The 18,772-nt window shown below is 47.3% G+C and overlaps 1 protein-coding gene across 2 annotated transcripts in view; it reads left to right on the top strand.

The window, feature by feature from the left end:
* PWP1 (PWP1 homolog, endonuclein) overlaps positions 1-18,772 on the top strand; it is a 42,919-nt gene that overhangs the window by 22,994 nt on the left and 1,153 nt on the right. For both annotated transcript variants that reach the window (XM_070947805.1, XM_070947804.1), the window contains exons 9-14: positions 1,267-1,363; positions 7,987-8,048; positions 9,598-9,709; positions 15,705-15,795; positions 18,154-18,275; positions 18,621-18,726. In XM_070947805.1, the coding sequence (XP_070803906.1) occupies positions 1,267-1,363; positions 7,987-8,048; positions 9,598-9,709; positions 15,705-15,795; positions 18,154-18,275; positions 18,621-18,726 (590 nt within the window). The remainder of the gene's footprint in view (positions 1-1,266; positions 1,364-7,986; positions 8,049-9,597; positions 9,710-15,704; positions 15,796-18,153; positions 18,276-18,620; positions 18,727-18,772) is intronic.

The following is an 18,772-nucleotide window of genomic DNA, read 5'->3' as shown; positions in this document are numbered from 1 at the left end:
GGGGCTGATTTGGGATAGCCCAGGTCTCTATGAGTCTCACAAACTTTGACTTTCCTTGTCACAGTGATGTTTTGTCACACAGAATCTTGAAGCATGTTGTGCCTCAACTCAAAGGAAATTTTTGAAGACCTCTACAGAAAAATAACAGATCTATCAGGCCAAAAAAAGGCTGTAAACCTCAATGGCCAGTCAGGGACATACTTTGAAGTAAAGTTTTTGGGCAACAGTTAATTTTCCTAAGAGGTTATCAGGAAAATTAACCAGAGGTTGGGGACCGCTGATCTATAGGCTTCTCTTACCTTGGTTGAAGGAAATGATTTCAGGAAAGCACTTTGGGAAAATCCAGATTCATAGAAGCCAAGTGTAGCAAAGTGAAAGCATTGGCTCACAAAAACAGCTGTGGAAACAGTGGCTCACAAGAAGTTTGATGTTTGTCTCAAGTTTACAAAAACCCCACCTGATTTTATAGGCTTCTCAAACAATATTCTATAGGCAGATGAATCAAAAATGAAACTTTTCAAGCTACAGGCAAGTTGTTACATTATTGAAGCAAGTGAGAATTCACTCTGGATGAGAGACTTCTGCATGACAATATCATGCCATCATTGTATCAGTTGAAATCAAGCAGGTCATGTTGAAAGAGAATCTAAATATACAATCAAGAGACTAGATCATGAATAATATATTATTCAGAAGAATAAATGTTGCAAATTAAGTCCAAACCTAAATCCCAGAGAAATGTGGCATGGGTTGAAATTCCTATACAGCAATCTGAGGTACTGATGATCAGGAAGTGTTTGGCTACAGTTCTTGCAGCTAAAGATGATGCAACCAATTACAAAATCTAAAGAGGCAGTGGGATTACAGTGGCACAATCCATAGGGTGATTTTATCTGTGACATGAATGAAACAGGCACCAATCCTAGGGATAGCTTTTCATTCAATGGGACAATTTGAAGGTTCAATAACAATCCGTAGCAAGAACATGCAAAATGTCAGAAAATTCAAGAGAGCAAATAACAGTTTTTTCAGAAACTGTTTGGTTATTTACCTTATATTTATTCATTTAATTCATTGGGCAATCTATCTGTCACTCAATTAAAACAAAAATTTCTGAGCAATTAGAAAGCCACTAGATTTTATTTAAAAGCAATAATCTCTCTTTCTCCCTCCCTCCCTCCCTCTGTGTGTGTGTGTGTAGGGTAAAACACGATCTAAGACCTGCCATTGACACTGTTTGCAAATCAATATGCTTGTTTCTTTTAGATCTGTCTTGGCAAGCGCCTCAGCTGACCATTCTGTAATTCTTTGGGACATGTCCAGGGGCACAACAGCAGCAACGCTTTCTCTTCACACAGACAAGGTATGTTGATGATTCTAAAAGCGTAGCCAAATTCATCTGTAGCAGCAAAATAACAAAAGAAATCTGGCACAATAGGATAATAATAATAATAATAATAATAATAATAATAATAATAATAATTTTATTTCTATACCGCCCTTCTCCCGAAGGACTCAGGGCGGTGTACAGCCTATTTAAAAACACAAAAAACATGACAACAATTAAAATTTAAAATCATTAAATAATTAGGCTCCAATTAAAATCCCAGAAATTTAAAATACCCCAATTTAAAACATTATGTTAATAGCCCTGCCTGGCGGAACAACAGGGTCTTCAGAGCGCAGCGAAACACCCGGAGGTCGGAAATCTTTCGTATTTCGGGGGGCAATTCATTCCACAGGGCTGGAGCTCCCACAGAGAAGGCCCTCCCCCTGGGTGTCGCCAGCCGACATAACTTGGCTGATGGCACCCTGAGGAGACCCTCTCTGTGGGAGCGAACTGGTCGGTGGGAGGCTATTGGTGGCAGAAGTCGGTCTCGAAGGTACCCGGGTCCTATGCCATGGAGCGCTTTAAAGGTGGTAACCAACACCTTGAATCGCACCCGGAAGACCACTGGGAGCCAGTGCAGCTCGCGCAGGAGGGGTGTCACATGGGCACAACGGGTTGCACCCATAACCACCCGCGCGGCCGCATTCTGGACCAGTTGGAGCCTCCGAGTGCTCTTCAAGGGGAGCCCCATGTAGAGAGCATTACAATAGTCCAACCGGGAGGTGACAAGGGCGTGAGTGACCGTGCGCAAGGCGTCCCGATCCAGAAAGGGCTGCAACTGGCGAATCAGGCGAACCTGATAAAAGGCCCCCCTGGCCACGGCCGTCATATGCTCTTCTAAAGACAGCCGTGCATCCAGGAGGACACCCAGATTGCGAGCCCTCTCTGTGGGGGGCAAAGATTCACCCCCAATAGTCAGCGATGGCACCTGCTGACCATATCGGGGCGCCGGAAGCCACAGCCACTCGGTCTTGGAGGGGTTGAGTCTGAGCCTGTTTCTCCCCATCCAGGCCCGCACGGCCTCCAGGCAGCGGGACATCACATCAAGGGCATCGTTGGGGTGGTCTGGGGTGGAGATGTACAGCTGAGTATCGTCAGCGTACAGATGACACTTCACCCCGAAACCACGGATGATCTCACCCAGCGGCTTCACATAAATGTTGAACAGGAGAGGCGAGAGGACCGACCCTTGTGGCACTCCCCATGCGAGATGCCTCGAGGTCGACCTCTGTCCCCCTGCCAACACAAACTGCGAGCGGTCGGAGAGGAAGGAGGAGAACCACCGCAAAACGGTGCCCCCTATCCCTAACCCCCTCAACCGCTGCAGCATGATACCATGGTCGATGGTATCAAAAGCCGCCGAGAGGTCTAATAGGACTAGGACAGAGGAGCAGCCCCTGTCCCGAGCCCTCCAGAGATCATCCACCAACGCGACCAATGCCGTTTCAGTGCTGTACCCCTGCCTGAAGCCCGACTGGTACGGGTCTAGATAGATAGCTTCATCCAGGTGCCGGGGAAGTTGTCGTGCCACCACGCTCTCAACAACCTTCGCCACAAAACGAAGGTTGGAGACTGGACGATAGTTGGCTAATTCAGCCGGGTCCAGGGAAGGCTTCTTGAGGAGGGGCCTCACTACCGCCTCTTTCAAGGCGGCAGGAAAGGCACCCTCACTCAGAGAAGCACTTATAATCCCCTGGAGCCAGCCTCGTGTAACCTCCCGGGAGGCCAGCACCAACCAGGAGGGACACGGGTCCAATAAACACGTGGCGGCACTAATCTTACCCAGAACCCTGTCCACATCCTCGGGAGTCACAGGATCAAACTCCTCCCAGATAACATTCTCAAGACCTGCCCTCGTCTCCTCCCGTGGACTCATCCAGTCGGAGTCCAAGCCATCCCGAATCCGAGCGACTTTATCGTGCAGGAATTGCACAAAATCCTCAACGCGACCCTGCAAGGGATCTTCCCGCACTCCCCCCCGGAGGAGGGAGTGGGTCACCCTAAACAAGGCGGCTGGGCGGTTCTCTGCAGATGCGATAAGAGCGGAAAAGTGGTTAGACTTTGCCGCTTTTATCGCCACTAGGTAGGTCTTGATATAAGACCTCACCTGTGTCCGGTCGGAATCGGATTGGCTAGTCCTCCAAATGCTCTCTAGGCGTCTTTTCCGACGCTTCATCTCTCTCAGCTCCTCAGAAAACCAAGGAGCCAGTTGAGATCGGCATCGGGTCAGAGGCCGCAAAGGCACGACGCGGTCCAAAGCTCCAGCGGCCGCCCTTTCCCAGGCGGCCACCAGCTCTTCAGTCGAGTCGTGTGCTAGGGTCTCAGGACACGGCCCAAGCTCCGTCAGGAACCTTTCGGGTTCCATCAGGCGCCTGGGACGGAACCATCTAGTTGGCTCCGTCTCCCTGCGGCGGGGGGCGGCGGTAGGAAAGTCTAGTTGGAGGAGCGAATGATCTGTCCATGACAAGGGTTTAATATCTAGGTCCCCTCTACCAAGATCATTCAACCACTGACCAGAGACAAAAATCAGGTCCAGAGTGTGTCCCCCTATGTGAGTGGGGCCTTGAACTAACTGGGTCAGGTCCATGGCCGTCATGGAAGCCATGAACTCCCGAGCCACCTCTGACGCCTCACCCGCGGATGGAAGGTTGAAATCCCCCATGACAATAAGTCTGGGGGTATCAACCGCCACCCCGGCAATGACGTCGAGTAGCTCGGGCAGGGTCGCTGCCACGTGGCAGGGAGCCAGGTACGTAGTCAGCAAACCCATCTGCACCCCACGGCCCCACTTTACACAGAGGGACTCACATCCGGCTATCTGAGGAACAGTGGTCTCCCTCGGACAAAGACTTTCCCTAATAATCACCGCCACTCCCCCACCCCTCCCCTGGGCCCTTGGCTGATGAAATGCACGGAAACCTGGCGGGCACATCTCAACGAGGGGGACCCCCCCCTCCTGGCCCAACCAGGTCTCCGTGATACCTGCCAGGTCCGCACCCCCCTCCGAAATAAGGTCACAAATGAGGGGGGCTTTATTAACCACCGACCTGGCATTACACAACATCAGCCGCGGACCCAGGGCCTGAGACTCTACACAACCCAGGACACGAGTCACGCATCGGGGGCCGGAGTGCGCAATCGCTCGTAAACAGCGTATGCGCACCCCCGACACTTGATATGGCCCCCTGCGTCCGTCATACCTGCCCCTCCCACTCATTATTTCAATTTCACAGCCCTTCCTGTCATCCCCCTGCTTCTCGGTTGAATTTCCTTTCGCGACCCTCCTGCTGCAACTAATCGACCCATCATCCCGCTCGGTTGCTATCTGGACCCCCCCAGGTCCGCTTTTACAACCCCCCCCCCTCCCTCCCGGGTCCCCTTAAAATTTTTTTAAAAAATTTTCCTAAAAAACCCCTCAACCCCCTCTTCGCTACATGCCATCTCTCGGGGTTCCAAAGCCCGTCATCAAGATAGGCCCTCGATAATGTGGAGGGCCAGGCCTGCGAGAGGGGGGAGTCTCGCAGCGCAAGAAGGTCGGCTTTTTGGAGCATCAACCGAACCAAGATGGGAAAAAGGCCAGTCCGGGGGTCTATCATAGTCCAAAGGGGTGACTGAACATACAGATCACAAAAATGTCCATTTGTAGAGCTGGACTCCACTGTCCTCTCACGACAGGGAGAAGGTCCAATGTTCTTTTTCTCCAACAGAGGCTAATAGCCAACCATCCTCTCACGATGGCCGGTCCCGTTACAAGGGTTAACGGGAACAATGTTCTATCCTCCCCGTTGGGATACAAAAATCCCTCAGTTCTTTCAAATGGTGTTCAGTCTCTCCTACCAGCGAGGGCATGAGTGGAACATAGTGGGGGGGGGGGGTCCAGGATGTCCAGAGCATAGTAGTTCGTAAGCCCCACCCCCCATAAAAAAGGGGGGGGAAGGCAGGGGGAAGGAGGGGGGGGGAAACAATATCCCCAGAGGAGGGTAACATCTCCTCCTCTGCCGATCTGTAAGTCCAGGCCCCCTCACTTCGGCTTCTCCTCTCCACTCTCAGCAAGCCACCACTGCAGCATTCTGTGGCAGACGTCGCACCGGAGCCAGTGTCACCCCCCACCCCAGCACCATAACAGATGCATGGGGGGGGGGAACCAGCGCCGCCAACTGGCCTCCACCGCCAGCACCGCCTTGGTTCTGCTGCTTTGAGTGGGGGGGGGGAGGGGGAGGAGGGGGGGGCATCGCCCCACGGCAGTTCGTACCACCGCCGGAGCCACCGTCCCCCTCCAGCCCCTCTTCTCCGATGGAAAAAACAAGGACCGCAGCTAGATGACTCTTTGCGGCCACGCCAAGCTGCTCCCACCATCGCTGCTACCGCCATTCCCGCTGCTGCTGCTGCCGCCGCCATCACCGCCGATGCTTTCTCGGCGCCCTCAGCTGTTCTTCGGCGCCCTCAGTTGTTTACGGCGCCCTCACCGCCGCCACAACCTCGCGGGGCTCCAGGCAGTCCCACAGCGCCCAGGAAGGTCTCACAGCGTCGCCGCCGCCGCCGCCGCCGCCGCTACCAACCCTGCGGCACTCCGCGGCGTCCTCGGCGTCCCAAGCACCCTTCAGGACCTCTCCCAAACCGCTAGCCCCTCGCTCCAACCATGATGTCACAAGGGGAGCAAAAATCCTCCCCAGGTTGGGCAGGGGCTCTCCTCACTGGGGCTCGGGGTCGCAGGAGGATTTAGCGCCCCTACACCCCTCGAAAAGGCCAAATAGCCCCCATCATCAGATCGGGAGCTCACCCAGCACCGCCATCTTCGAGGATATCATACAGATGTATTGCAACAAATGCAGTTTTGTTTTTTTTCTCTAATACTGTTTTTTTTTTGTAAAATATAAACAATTTCAGTCAGAGAGTTTGTATCTATTCTACTTGTCACTAGAAAATTAGCTTCTCAATTTCCTTACCCCTTCCTGGAAGAGCTTCAGTACTTCAGTGTTAATATCAGGAACATCATCTTCCTATTCCATGTATAAACCATATAAGCAAAACTATTTTAAATTATTTTAATCTGTATGTGTTTTTTGAAGAAACCTTTATATTCCCTCAGATGATCATTATTCATTAATAAGCTAGGAAAAAGAGAGAATGGGGATCTGAGAGCCTTACTAAATGAGGATTTATGAACCAACAAATTGTTGCCATGCTGTGAACATGGAGATAACTCTGTAATTTCAATCTGGAAGCACAAGAGTCTAGCACTATGGGGGCACTGGAAGTCCATCGTTGTAATAACAATGTAACGCCCTTCACAGTTTTCTATCAGTTTTTGGCAGCGCCTGTCTTCGAAGCTGGTGGAGACTTTTTAACGCAGGCTCACCAGAGGGTTCTATCTACCAAGTTTCCAGTTCTCTTGGTTGGATGTCACAGTGGTATAGGGTTTCCTTCGCAGTGATTTTGTATGCTTGCATAAACAACCTCGGGGTCTCTTCTCAGTCTCTAGTACACCAGAGAGCAACTGGTGAGGCACATTGTTGCTTGCCCATTCTGATGATGTATTCCATCACCACAACTGGGCTCTGATAATCAGAGACTTAATGCTGGTGGATTTTGTGAACTTCGAGGCTGGAGACATGGTCTTGCTGATGAATGCCAAGAATGGAACAGAGAGCATGTATGTGAAATTTCTAATGTTGTTTGGTGTGTCATCAGTAGACCATATAGGAGCAAAAGGATAACCACAGCTCTGAAGACTTGTAGGGGTTTGTAGAAATATGGACGTTGTATTGATTAAGCATTGTAATACGCAGCTACCTCAGAGCCTTGTTAAATGTGATACTTATAAATACTTAAATAACTAAAATAGAGTTGGACTTTGGATTTAAAAACTAAAAAATGTATACCGATACATGAAAAAAATCAAAGCAAATCTAGATTCAAAAGCTCAATTTAAATTGTTTTTGAATCCTAAGAGACCAAATGATCAAGTACTAAGAAAGATGGGCTTTTTTATCTACTCTATTAAAAAAGTTCTGATAGGCAGATTTAGGGATGAAAAACTGCATTTGTGATCCACCCCCCCCCCCCCTCATGTTTCTACAACTTCATTGGCTCTATTAAGTACAGGTTTTAGCGGTATTATAGTCCTAGTTTGTTGAGCCAAGTAAATCTATAGAGAAAAACTCTCTTAAATTTTAGATTTAACTCTGGCTAATTTTATGAGAAGTTATGCAATCATAGCCCAGTGGGAGAAATTAATGTCAACTCCTAGTTAACATAATTATTCAAATAAGATTTAATCTTTGTTTTCCATGGCTATTACTTTAGATGTTTGCATTCTAGTGAAATGAGCTCTATAGAAATAACATTTAATTATAAATGTTCAAACCAATTAACAATTCCAGACTTTTTGTTCTACATAATCAAGTTTTAGCTAACATAAATTTAACAAGCTGATGGTTGTATGCTACTCTGCCTTAAATTAGCAGTTAAATAGATCATTGAACACTCCTTTCTGTTTGTGAAAAAAATTATAGTAGGAATTATTTAAAATCATGTACACTGTAAAACAACTATTTTGATGCAAATGTATTTCAAATCTAATTTGTTATTTTTAGGTGCAAACACTGCAGTTTCATCCATTTGAAACACAGACTCTCATTTCTGGCTCTTATGACAAGTAAGAACAAGCTTGTTCTATTGCTGCTATCACACTATATAAGTACAGTCCCAAAGGTGCTTTTTCAAGAGGCAACTGGACTTTCTTGCTTTTCTTTGAAGACATTTTTGCTTCTCATCCAAGAAACTTCTTCAACTCTGAGTGGATGGTAGGGAATGGAAGGGTTTATACTCCTTGCAGACAGCTGGTCATTTGCATTCTTTTAGCGGGTCGTTAAGGTCACCTGGAGGTTTATCTATGTCTTCAAACTATGACCTGGATGACTGAGAATCTCCATAGTTATAAAAGTACAGGTAATATATAAACCATATAATGGCAGAGATAAATAATAAAATGTAATACAGGTAGTCCTTAGAATCTTTTATCATAAGACCCCTCCCCCAAAGATACTTAATGACCTTTGATGGCTAGCCTCCCCCCCCAGGTCATGTGACAGCATTTCAAGCACTCAATCTGCATTATGGCCATCTGCAGTGTCCTGTAGTCACAAGACCACAATTTACAACATTTTTGCCAAAACCTAGTGTTTGCTTCATTTTTAGAAAAAAGTCCCAGATCAAACTATTGGTTTGGTTTACCATCTCCATTTTTGTTTAACCACCATAAAAAAATATCATAAAATGGGGTTGGTTACATGGGTGACCCATTAGGACTTATGGCCATAATAAGTAGGTTCCATTATAGTTGTAAGTCAAGGACTGCCTGTATTTCCTTCATGAGGTATTTGACACAGATAATAAGGAGCCTTGGTGGTGCAGTGGACTAAAGTGCTGTTAAAGTAGCACTTAGCTGCCAGCTTCCTGCAATTACTGAGTTCAAATCTCACCAGGCTCAAGGTTGACTCAGCCTTCCATCTTTCTGAGGTAGGTAAAATGAGGACCCGGATTGTGGGGGCAATAAGCTGACTTTGTATAAAAAAGAACACCGCTTAGGGGGGCCCAAAAGCCCTACTAAGCAGATATATACAAAAAAGTATGAAGGCTATTGCTTAATGCATTGTAAGCTGCCCTGAGTCTCCGGAGAAGGGCGGCATATAAATCAACCAATACATACATATATACATACATACATACATACATACATACATACATACATACATACATAACTTTTATCTTTTCTTTCTTTACCTTTTATTAGATTTGTATACCGCCCTTCTCCTTTCGGACTCATACATACATACATACATACTTGGTTGACGGTGTCTTCTTTAAAGCATATACTATAGTTTTGGTATGATTTATGGAAGTGCTTCTCTGTATTCTCAATGGGAAGGATCAACCTGATTTTAGCACCAGCTTTCTATGGATATTTAATTAGAAACAAGACTATTTGAAGCCAGTAATTCTACTTAATAGACTTGCATTCACTGTTTATTACTTTTATAACCAGTGAGATTGCTGTGACTTTTACTAATGACTCAGCTGGAGTAGGAGTATTTTATTAGTAAAAAAAATGACCTCTCTGTGTCTCACAGGTAAATTAATTTTAGTTTATTATGTTTTAAAAATTGGGTGCCAAATTTGAATAAATGTTTATTGATACTTTTCAGATCAGCCATTTTATATGACTGCAGAAGTCCACAGGACAACCATAGAACCTGGAGGTTTAGTGGACAAGTTGAAAGAGTGATTTGGAATCATTTTTCACCTCACCACTTCTTAGTAAGTACAATAGTTCTTTGCATTTTGTCTTATCCATTCTATTGTATGCATTTATGCAGGCTATGCAGCATTTCAATTCAATTCGTTGTATGCCATCCAGAGTCACATTGTTTGAGTTAGGCAGCCCTAAAACCTATTAAGTAAGTAAGATAGAAAGAAAATGCTTCACAGGATCAAGAGTGGGGTGCGTTGCATTTGTACCTTTCCCTAACTACATCATATAACCCCTGCTGAGTTGTGGTGGCACAGTGGTTAGAGTGCAGTATTGCAGGTTAACTCACTGCTCACTCCAGGAGTTCGATTCCCACTGGCTCAAGCTTAACTCAGCCTTCCATCCTTCCGAGATTGTTTTTTGTTCGTTTGTTTGTTTTTTGTTTGTTTGTTTGTTTTGCTTTAATTTATATGCCGCCCTTCTCCGGAGACTCAGGGCAGCTTACAATGTGTTAAGCAATAGCCTTCATACTTTTGTATATTTATACAAAGTCGGCTTATTGCCCCCACAATCTGGGTCCTCATTTCACCTACCTTTGAAAGGATGGAAGGCTGAGTCAACCTTGAGCCTTGGAGAGATTCGAACCAGCAGTAAATTGCAGGCAGCAGATGTTAATGTGTTAATAGCAGTGCTTTAGTCCACTGTACTACAGGCTTTTGTTGTTATTTATTTATTTATTTCAATTTGTATACCGCCCTTCTTCTAGTGGACTCAGGGCGGTGAACAGCCAGAGCGAAAACACATGCAGATACAAAATTTAAAATTGTTAAAAGAATTATATAACTGGCCCAATTTAAAACAGTTCAATTTAAAACCCCATGACAATTTAAAACTAAAAAGACTAAAAACGGAGGAGGGGGTTCACGCCAGCCCTTCTTGATGGAAAAGAAAAGTTTTCAGGGCACGGCGAAAGACCCAGAGATCCGATATCCTTCGTATCTCCGGGGGCAAATCGTTCCAGAGGGCAGGAGCTGCCACAGAGAAGGCCCTCCCCCTGGGGGTTGCCAGCCGACATTGCCTGACTGACAGTACCCTGAGGAGTCCCTCTCTGTGGGCGCGTACTGGTCGGTGGGAGGCTATCGGCGGCAGAAGGCGGTCCTGCAAATACCCAGGTCCTGCTTTTGTTGGGGGCAAAGTGCTGACTCTGTAAACCACTTGGAAAGGGCTATGAAGAATAGCCCTTAGTTCATAAAGAACTATGAAGCGATATATATGTCTTAAGTGCTATTGCTATAACTGCAGGGCAATTCTTGGAAAAAGTTGCTTAAAGGATTTTCCAGGTGTCCCTCTGTACTCTTGGAAGCCTCTTTTTTCTTTAGAATCTGAAGTGTTGCATAGCCCTAATATATCATCCAAGATTTTCAAGGCAGCCAGCATATTTTAAGATATAAAATAATCTATGTACATTATACAGTTTGATATATAATGTACAGTTTGATAGTGCTACCTTTATTTCATTAAGAAATTAGTTTTTAGTTTTAGTTTTTTTATGATTTATATACCACCCTACTCCCGAAGGACTCAGGGCAGTGAACAGCCACAAGATAAAAACACATAAATACAAAATTTAAGAACAGAATAAAACCGAATTAAACAATTTGGCCGAAGACAGATTTAAAACACCCCAATAAATTAAGAATGAATTAAAATTTGCATATTAAAAAGGGGGAAAGGGAAAAATTAGGCCAGGCCAGCCTGATAGAATAAAAAGGTCTTGAGAGCGCGGCGGAAGGTGCGTAGATCCGGGATCCTCCGTATCTCCAGGGGGAGCTCATTCCAGATAGTAGGTGCCCCCAGAGAGAAGGGTCTCCCCCTGGGGGCCACCAGTCGACATTGTTTGGCCGACGGCACCCGGAGGAGCCCTTCTCTATGAGAGCGTACCGGCTGGTGGGAGGCTACTGGTGGCAGCAGGCAGTCCCGTAGATAACCAGGCCCTAAGCCATGGAGCGCTCTAAAGGTGGTAACCAAGACGAAGCGCACACGGAAGACCGGGAGCCAGTGCAGCTCGCGCAGGAGAGGTGTTACATGGGAATGCCATGTCGCTCCCATAACCACCCGTGCGGCCACACTCTGCGCCAGTTGGAGCCTCCGAGTGCTCCTCAAGGGGAGCCCCATATAGAGAGCATTGCAGTAGTCCAGGCGGAAGTGACGAGGGCATGAGTGACCATGCGCAAGGAGTCCCGGTCCAGAAAGGGATGCAAATGGTGAATCAGGCGAACTTGATGAAAAATCCTCCCGGTCACGGCTGTCAAATGCTCTTCTAAAGACAGCCGTGAATCCAGGAGGACGCCCAAGTTGCGAGCCCTCTCCATGGGGGCCAGCGATTCGCCCCCAATAGTCAGTGATGGCACCAACTGTCTATATCGGGATGTCGGAAACCACAGCCACTTGGTCTTGGATGGGTTGAGCCTGAGCCTGTTTCTCCCTATCCAGATCCGCACGGCCTCCAAGCACTGGGACATCACTTCAAGGGCATCGTTGGGGTGGTCCGGGGTGGAGATGTACAGCTGAGTATCATCAGCGTACTGATGGTACTTCACCCCAAAACCACGGATGATCTCGCCCAGCGGCTTTACATAAATGTTGAACAGAAAGGGCGAGAGGACCGACCCTTGTGGCACCCCACATATGAGGTGCCTCGGGGTCAACCTCTGCCCCCCTGCCAACACAGACTGCAACCAGTCGGAGAGAAAGGAGGAGAACCACTGCAACACAGTGCCCTCCACCCCTAACTCTTCCAACTGGTGCAGCATGATACCATGGTCGATGGTATCAAAAGCCGCTGAGAGATCTAATAGGACCAGGACAGAGGAGCAACCTCTGCCCCGAGCCCTCCAGAGATCATCAACCAACGCGACCAATGCCGTTTCCGTGCTGTACCCAGGCCTGAAGCCCGACTGGAATGGATCAGATACACCGTTTCATCCAGGTGCTGGGGGAGCTGTCACGCAACCACACTCAACAACCTTCAACACAAAGCGAAGGTTGGAGACCGGACGATAATTAGACAACACTGCCGGGTCCAGGGAAGGCTTCTTGAAGAGAGGCCTCACCATCGCCTCTTTCAAGGTGGCGGGGAAGTCATCCTCACTCAATGAAGCATTTATAATCCCCTGGAGCCAGCCTCGCGTCACCTCCCGAGAAGCCAGCACTAACCAGGAGGGACACAGGTCCAACAAACGTGGTGGCGTTCAGTCTACCCAGTATCCTGTCCAAGTCGTCAGGAGTCACAGGATCAAACTCATCCCAGATAACATTCTCAAGACCTGCCTCAGTCATCCCCCCTGAAACTACCCAGTCGGAGTCCAGACCTTCCCGAATCTGAGTGATTTTGTCATGCAGATACTGTACAAAGTCCTCGGCTCTACCCTCCAAGGGGTCCTCCCGCACTCCCTGGTGGAGCAAGGAGCGGGTCACCCTAAACAGGGCAGTCGGACGGTTCTCTGATGACGCAATAAGAGCAGCAAAATAATTACACTTTGCTGCTTTTATCGCCACTAGGTAATTCTTAATATGAGATCTTACCAGTGTCCGGTCAGATTCAGAAAGACTGGCCCTCCAACTACTCTCTAGGCGTCTTTTCCGGTGCTTCATCTCCCTTAGCTCCTCAGTGAACCAAGGAGCCAGATGAGATCGGCGCTGGGTCAGAGGCCACAAAGGCACGACCCGATCCAGAGCTCCAGCGGCCGTCCTATCCCAGGCGGCCACTAGGTCTCCAGTCGAGGCGTGAGCCAGAGCCTCAGGGAATGGCCCAAGCTCCATCTGGAACCTGTCAGGCTCCATCAGGCGCCTGGGGCGGAACCATCTTACCGGCTCCGCCTCCCTGCGGCGAGGTGCAGCGGTTCAAAGGTCGAGACGAAGGAGAGAATGATCCGACCATGACAAGGGCTCGGTGACTATATCCCCTATCTCAAGATCACTCAACCACTGTCCAGAGACAAAAACCAGGTCCAGCGTGTTTCCCCCTGTGTGGGTAGGGCCATGAATTAGCTGGGTCAGGTCCATAGCTGTCATGGAAGCCATGAACTCCTGAGCCACCTCAGACGTCTCACCCATGGACGGCAGGTTGAAATCCTCCATGACCATAAGTCTAGCGGTGTCAACCGCCACCGCTGCAATAACATTGAGCTCGGGCAGGGCTGCTGCCACGTGGCAAGGAGCCAGGTACGTGATCAGCAAACCCGTTTGTACCCCATGACCCCACTTCACAAGGAGGGACTCACAGCCGGCCGTCTGAGGAACAGTGGCCTCCCTCGGTCTAAGACCTTCTTTAATAATAACCGCTACCCCCCCGCCCCTCCCCTGTGACCTCGGCTGATGGAATGCATGGAAACCTGGTGGGCACATTTCAACGAGGGGAACCCCCCCCTCCTGGCCCAACCAGGTCTCTGTAATACCTGCCAGGTCCGCTCCCCCCTCCTGAACAAGATCACAAATGAGGGGGGCCTTATTTACTACAGACCTGGCATTGTACAACATCAGCCGAAGGCCTGGGCCCTGAGGGTCTGTGCAACCTGGGGAACGGGTGGAGGCTTGGGGGCTGGAGCGTGCCACCGCTCGTAAACAGTGAGCACGCGCTCCCCTAACATGATGTGGCCCCCTGCTCCCGCCGTATCTGCCCTCCAACTCACAGTATTGATGTTAGAAACACTATCTGGATAAGCTCTAGCCTCCCCCCCTCGACCCCGGGTTTCCCACCCCCCCATGCCGCGCTTCAAAGCCAGACCCTCCCCTCCCCTTAATGGGTTATCCCCCATACCCACAGTCCGAATTATAGTCTGACCCTCCCCCCCCGGACCCCTTAAAAGTTTAACTAAAAATTTGTGTAAAAAAACCCCTCAACTCCCTCTTCGCAGCAGCATGCCACCTCTCTGGGTTCCAAAACTCGTCATCGAGATAGGCCCTCGATAACGTGGAGGGCCAGACCTGCGAGAGGGGGGAGTCTCGCAGTGCAAGAAGTTCAACGGTTGAGTACATCCACAAAACGGGAAGGGTGAAGATGACCTCTGGCCAGGGTTCCATAGAGTCTAAAAGTCCTAAAGACAAAGAGGCAGCAACAAAAGCGTGGGTAACTGGACTCCACTGTCCTCCCACGACAGTGGGAGGAGTCCTATGCCATTTCGGTAAGTCTAGGGGATGTTCCTCCCAGGCATCCTCTCATGTTGTCTGGCCAGATGGAATATGCTATGGAGAAGTTCAGAAAGCTGTCCCCTCTGGTAAGGAATGGCAGTAGTAACCTGGACTCCCTCAGAACCCACATCAAAGCTGTCTGTTTGTCCTATAGTCCGGGGCATAGATGGAATAAAGCCAGTCCAGGAGGCAGAAATAAATAGTAAGCCCGGGGGCAGAATTCAGTGACACACGGAAAGACGGAGAAAATGGCTTACGAGGCAAAAAGGCAGCTGGGGTAATGACCATAATGAGACCTGCATAGGCCAAAAAGAGGGGGGGGAGGGCATGGCCCGAGGCAACCCAAAACCAGCCCTCGGCCATCCTCCAATCTCTCCCACTCCCCGGTCTTTGGTCATTTATACCTTTGGTCATTTATACCCCCAGTCTGCAGCCCCAATTCAGGGGGCCTCCGGATTCCTCCAGGAAACGGGCCCAAATGCTTAATGAAGCATTTGTACATGTGCATTTGTACATTTGTACATTTGTAATGTAGAGGTTCCTGACAGTGAAGTCTAAAATTTACTCAAATATGGCAAGTTATGCTGCCATAGATAACAGATCATTCTGATCTGTTGCTTGTTATCAAATCAGGAATAACGGTACTTGCGTGGCTAGAATTGGCCACCAAACATCCAGCTGCTTGTTCTGTGTGCAGTCTTTCCCAACTTCGGCACCGTCCTTTCGGCTTCCAGAATTCTCTACAATGGCCCTTCAGGCTGGATGGTTCAGTTCTGGGATTTCAAGTCCATACCTCCGAAAGATAATCAGCTTGAGAAAGGTGGCCTGCCTATTGATTTTGTTTTTAAAATCTCTGGAAATAATTTGTTGTAGGCTAGCACGGAAGATGGATTTGTATACTGTCTTGATGCTCGTTCCCATAAACCAGTCTTCACAATGAAAGCACATGATGAAGAAGTATCTGGTAAGCATTTCTTTTCCCAGTCAGGATCCTAAGGAAATCCCATTCTATGGGATATCTATCAGATATCTTATATAGTTATATCATATTTTTGAGGCAAACTTACATTTGCCATTCTACAGTGCATAAAGAGCATGCATTATTTGGTTGGATCCTAGGGATAGTTAACCCTTTGAGAGATAGGTTGTTCTGCTGTTCTTTAAGGAGGCATTGTCTTGCCCTCTCCTTAAGAAGCCATTGCTGGAGCCCACCATGCTGGACTATTTTCACCCAGTATCTAACTTCCCTTTTCTAGAGAAGGTTGTGGAGAACGTGGTGGTGCAGCAGCTTCTATGGGCCATGGATAAGTCAATATTCAGACTTTGGCCATTGGCTAGAGATGGCATTGACCATACTTTTGAATTAAGTGGCAGCAGGACAGGAAAAGTGCATATGTTCTTGCTCTCCTTGGCTTCTTGGAAACCTTTGATATCATCAACTCTGGTATCCTTCTGGGTTGTTGTTGATTGGGAGAGGAGAGGTTCTGCGGATTTAACAGGACATCATACTCTCTTCATTTCTATTTAACATCTAAATGAAGTTACTGGGTGAGATCATTCATTGTCATGATGTCATCAGTAAGCTGATGATATCCATATCTCTGTCTTTTGCAAACTAAGCAGTGCTATTAATGCCTTGTTCCAATGCCTGAGGCTGTTGAGGTGTTCTGTCCCCCCACCTCACATAGGCAGACACACGAGCAAAAGACGTCTACAGTAATTTATTTTTACAAGCCGACCTGAAACCCTTTGGCAGATACAAATTCTGGCAGCTACTCTCCGAATGCCTGCCAAGTTTCTTATCACCTCTAGAAACAGGAGTCAGCGTATCTGTAGTCCATTGCTGGGGCAACCAAGAGTTCTAAAAGTAGTCAGAAGTCATTCACAAAGTCCAAGCCTTAATTCCGAAAACTATCCCATCCGAAGCTCACGATATGCAGTTTTTTTCCGTCACAGAGCCTGCAGAGCAACCCCACCCACTTTTATCCCCTGTGGGGCATGGCTCAGTGACTCAGCAATCTCTGGCCCTTCCCCACCTCTTCCTTTGCTGCGCACGCCTCTCCCTCCGACGCTGCCTGGGATCAATCCAAGATTGATCTTCATCACTCCCTATTAGTGGGTGCCCCGACATGCTTTCCTCCTGGCCTTCAGCTGGAACCTGAGGCGTTGCCAGAAAGGAGGGTCCTGGAGAGGGAGGCCTTGTCAGTTCCTCCCCATCACTTTCAGAGTCATCTTCCTCCGTGAGGACAGGCTCGGGAGCTGGAGTCACAACATGAGGTCTGGATGGGGAACAATAGGCTTCAGCTGAACAAGATTGAGCGATATTAGATTTTGGGGCCTCCTGGATTTGGAATTTTACCATCTTTAGTTCTGGATGAGGCTGTGATACTCCAGAGAGACCCTGTGTTCAATCTGGGGCTCCTCCTATAACCACAACTCCTGCCTGAGAAGCAGGTTACAGTCATATCTAGGAGGATCTTTGCACAGCTTTGTATTGTGCCCTAGTTTTGCCTGTTCCTGGACTATAAGCCTTTGCTTAGTCACTCATGCTCTGCTCATCTCCAAACTGGATTACAGTAACTCAATGCTGCCCTTGAAGATCATCTGGAAGCTTCAACTGCTGCAGAGTGCAGCTGTACAGTTACATGCCCCCACCCCTCCTGGCCTGGAAGGTGAACATTATACCTTTATTCTGCAAGATGCACTGATTGCCAGTTTGTTTTAGTTACAATTTTAGGTGTTGCTTTTCATCTTTGAAGTCCTACGTTGCATGGGACCAAGTTATTTGATGGACCGCCTCTCCCTGATTATAGCTACCAAACCCATCATATCAAGAAGAAGGGGTATGCTTTGGGTGTCATCAGCAAAAAAAATCCCTGTCTTACTTTCCAGAAGGCCCTTAATACTTTCCATTGATTTTGGAATCCCATAATGAGCCTGCAAGAGAATTATGTAATGTCAACTGATTGTTATTCTTCCATATTCTTGGTTTTGTAATTTGCGGGGTGTGTGTGTTATATGGTTTTAATTGTTAATATATTGGTAGACCACCCAAAATTATATTTCATGAGCCGAGTGACTATATAAATCTAATATTTTAAATGGCGTTACTTCTTGTTTTTGAGTATTTTTGACAAATGAAAGATTTGTAAGTATCTTTACTAATGACAATGGAAGATGCATTTCAGTTGGCATTGCTGCACCATGGATGTGGGATGCCTTTAAATCATAGATCCCTTAACCTAAAAGAATGAGGCCTATAAGAGTGTTCTTCTGTTTTCTTCCTGACTTAATACTAAAAGCACCTGCTTATGTTTTCCAGGACTACAGTTAAGTAGCCAAATCAAAGGATGCCTTGTCACAACATCTTCTGATAAATCTGTGAAAATTTGGGACATCCTAGGAAACAAGCCTTCTTTAGTCTATTCCAGAGATATGAAAATGGTAATTTTAGTCTTTTTTCTGCAGCTATACCTATAAAGCCTTATTTTCTTGGAGTGAGTGCAGAATAAAACTAGTGGGAATCCTGGTCTATTTAGTATTGTGAGTTACTAAATTAATATTGTGTATATTTGTGGGTATACTAATTACATTAATACTTACATGAGACAAATAGCCTGCATTATATGAACTGTATTTCCTCTAATACATAAAGTCTAAAGATGTTGGATATACACAACCTCTGCTAATTTTGATTTTAGTTCACTGATTTGAATTAGAAATGTGTTGTTGAGATGTATTGTGTTAAGTGAGCAGAAAATCAGAAGAGAATTTGTCTTCTGCCCACAGGGTACCCTGTTTTGTGCAGCTTGCTGTCCAGATCTGCCATTTGTTTATGCCTTTGGAGGAGAAAGGCAGGGACTACAACTCTGGGACATAAGCACAATTTCCACAGGTGACTGTTCTCATTCATTTTCTAGTTATGTAATCCTAAGAAAAAG

This window comes from Pituophis catenifer, unplaced genomic scaffold (genome assembly GCF_029215685.1).
Source record: "Pituophis catenifer annectens isolate HBS135680 unplaced genomic scaffold, rPitCat1.0.hap2 SCAF_7, whole genome shotgun sequence".
Lineage (NCBI taxonomy): Eukaryota > Metazoa > Chordata > Lepidosauria > Squamata > Colubridae > Pituophis > Pituophis catenifer.
The sequence above is the reverse complement of the archived record's forward strand: the minus strand, read 5'-3'. Positions and strand labels throughout refer to the sequence as shown.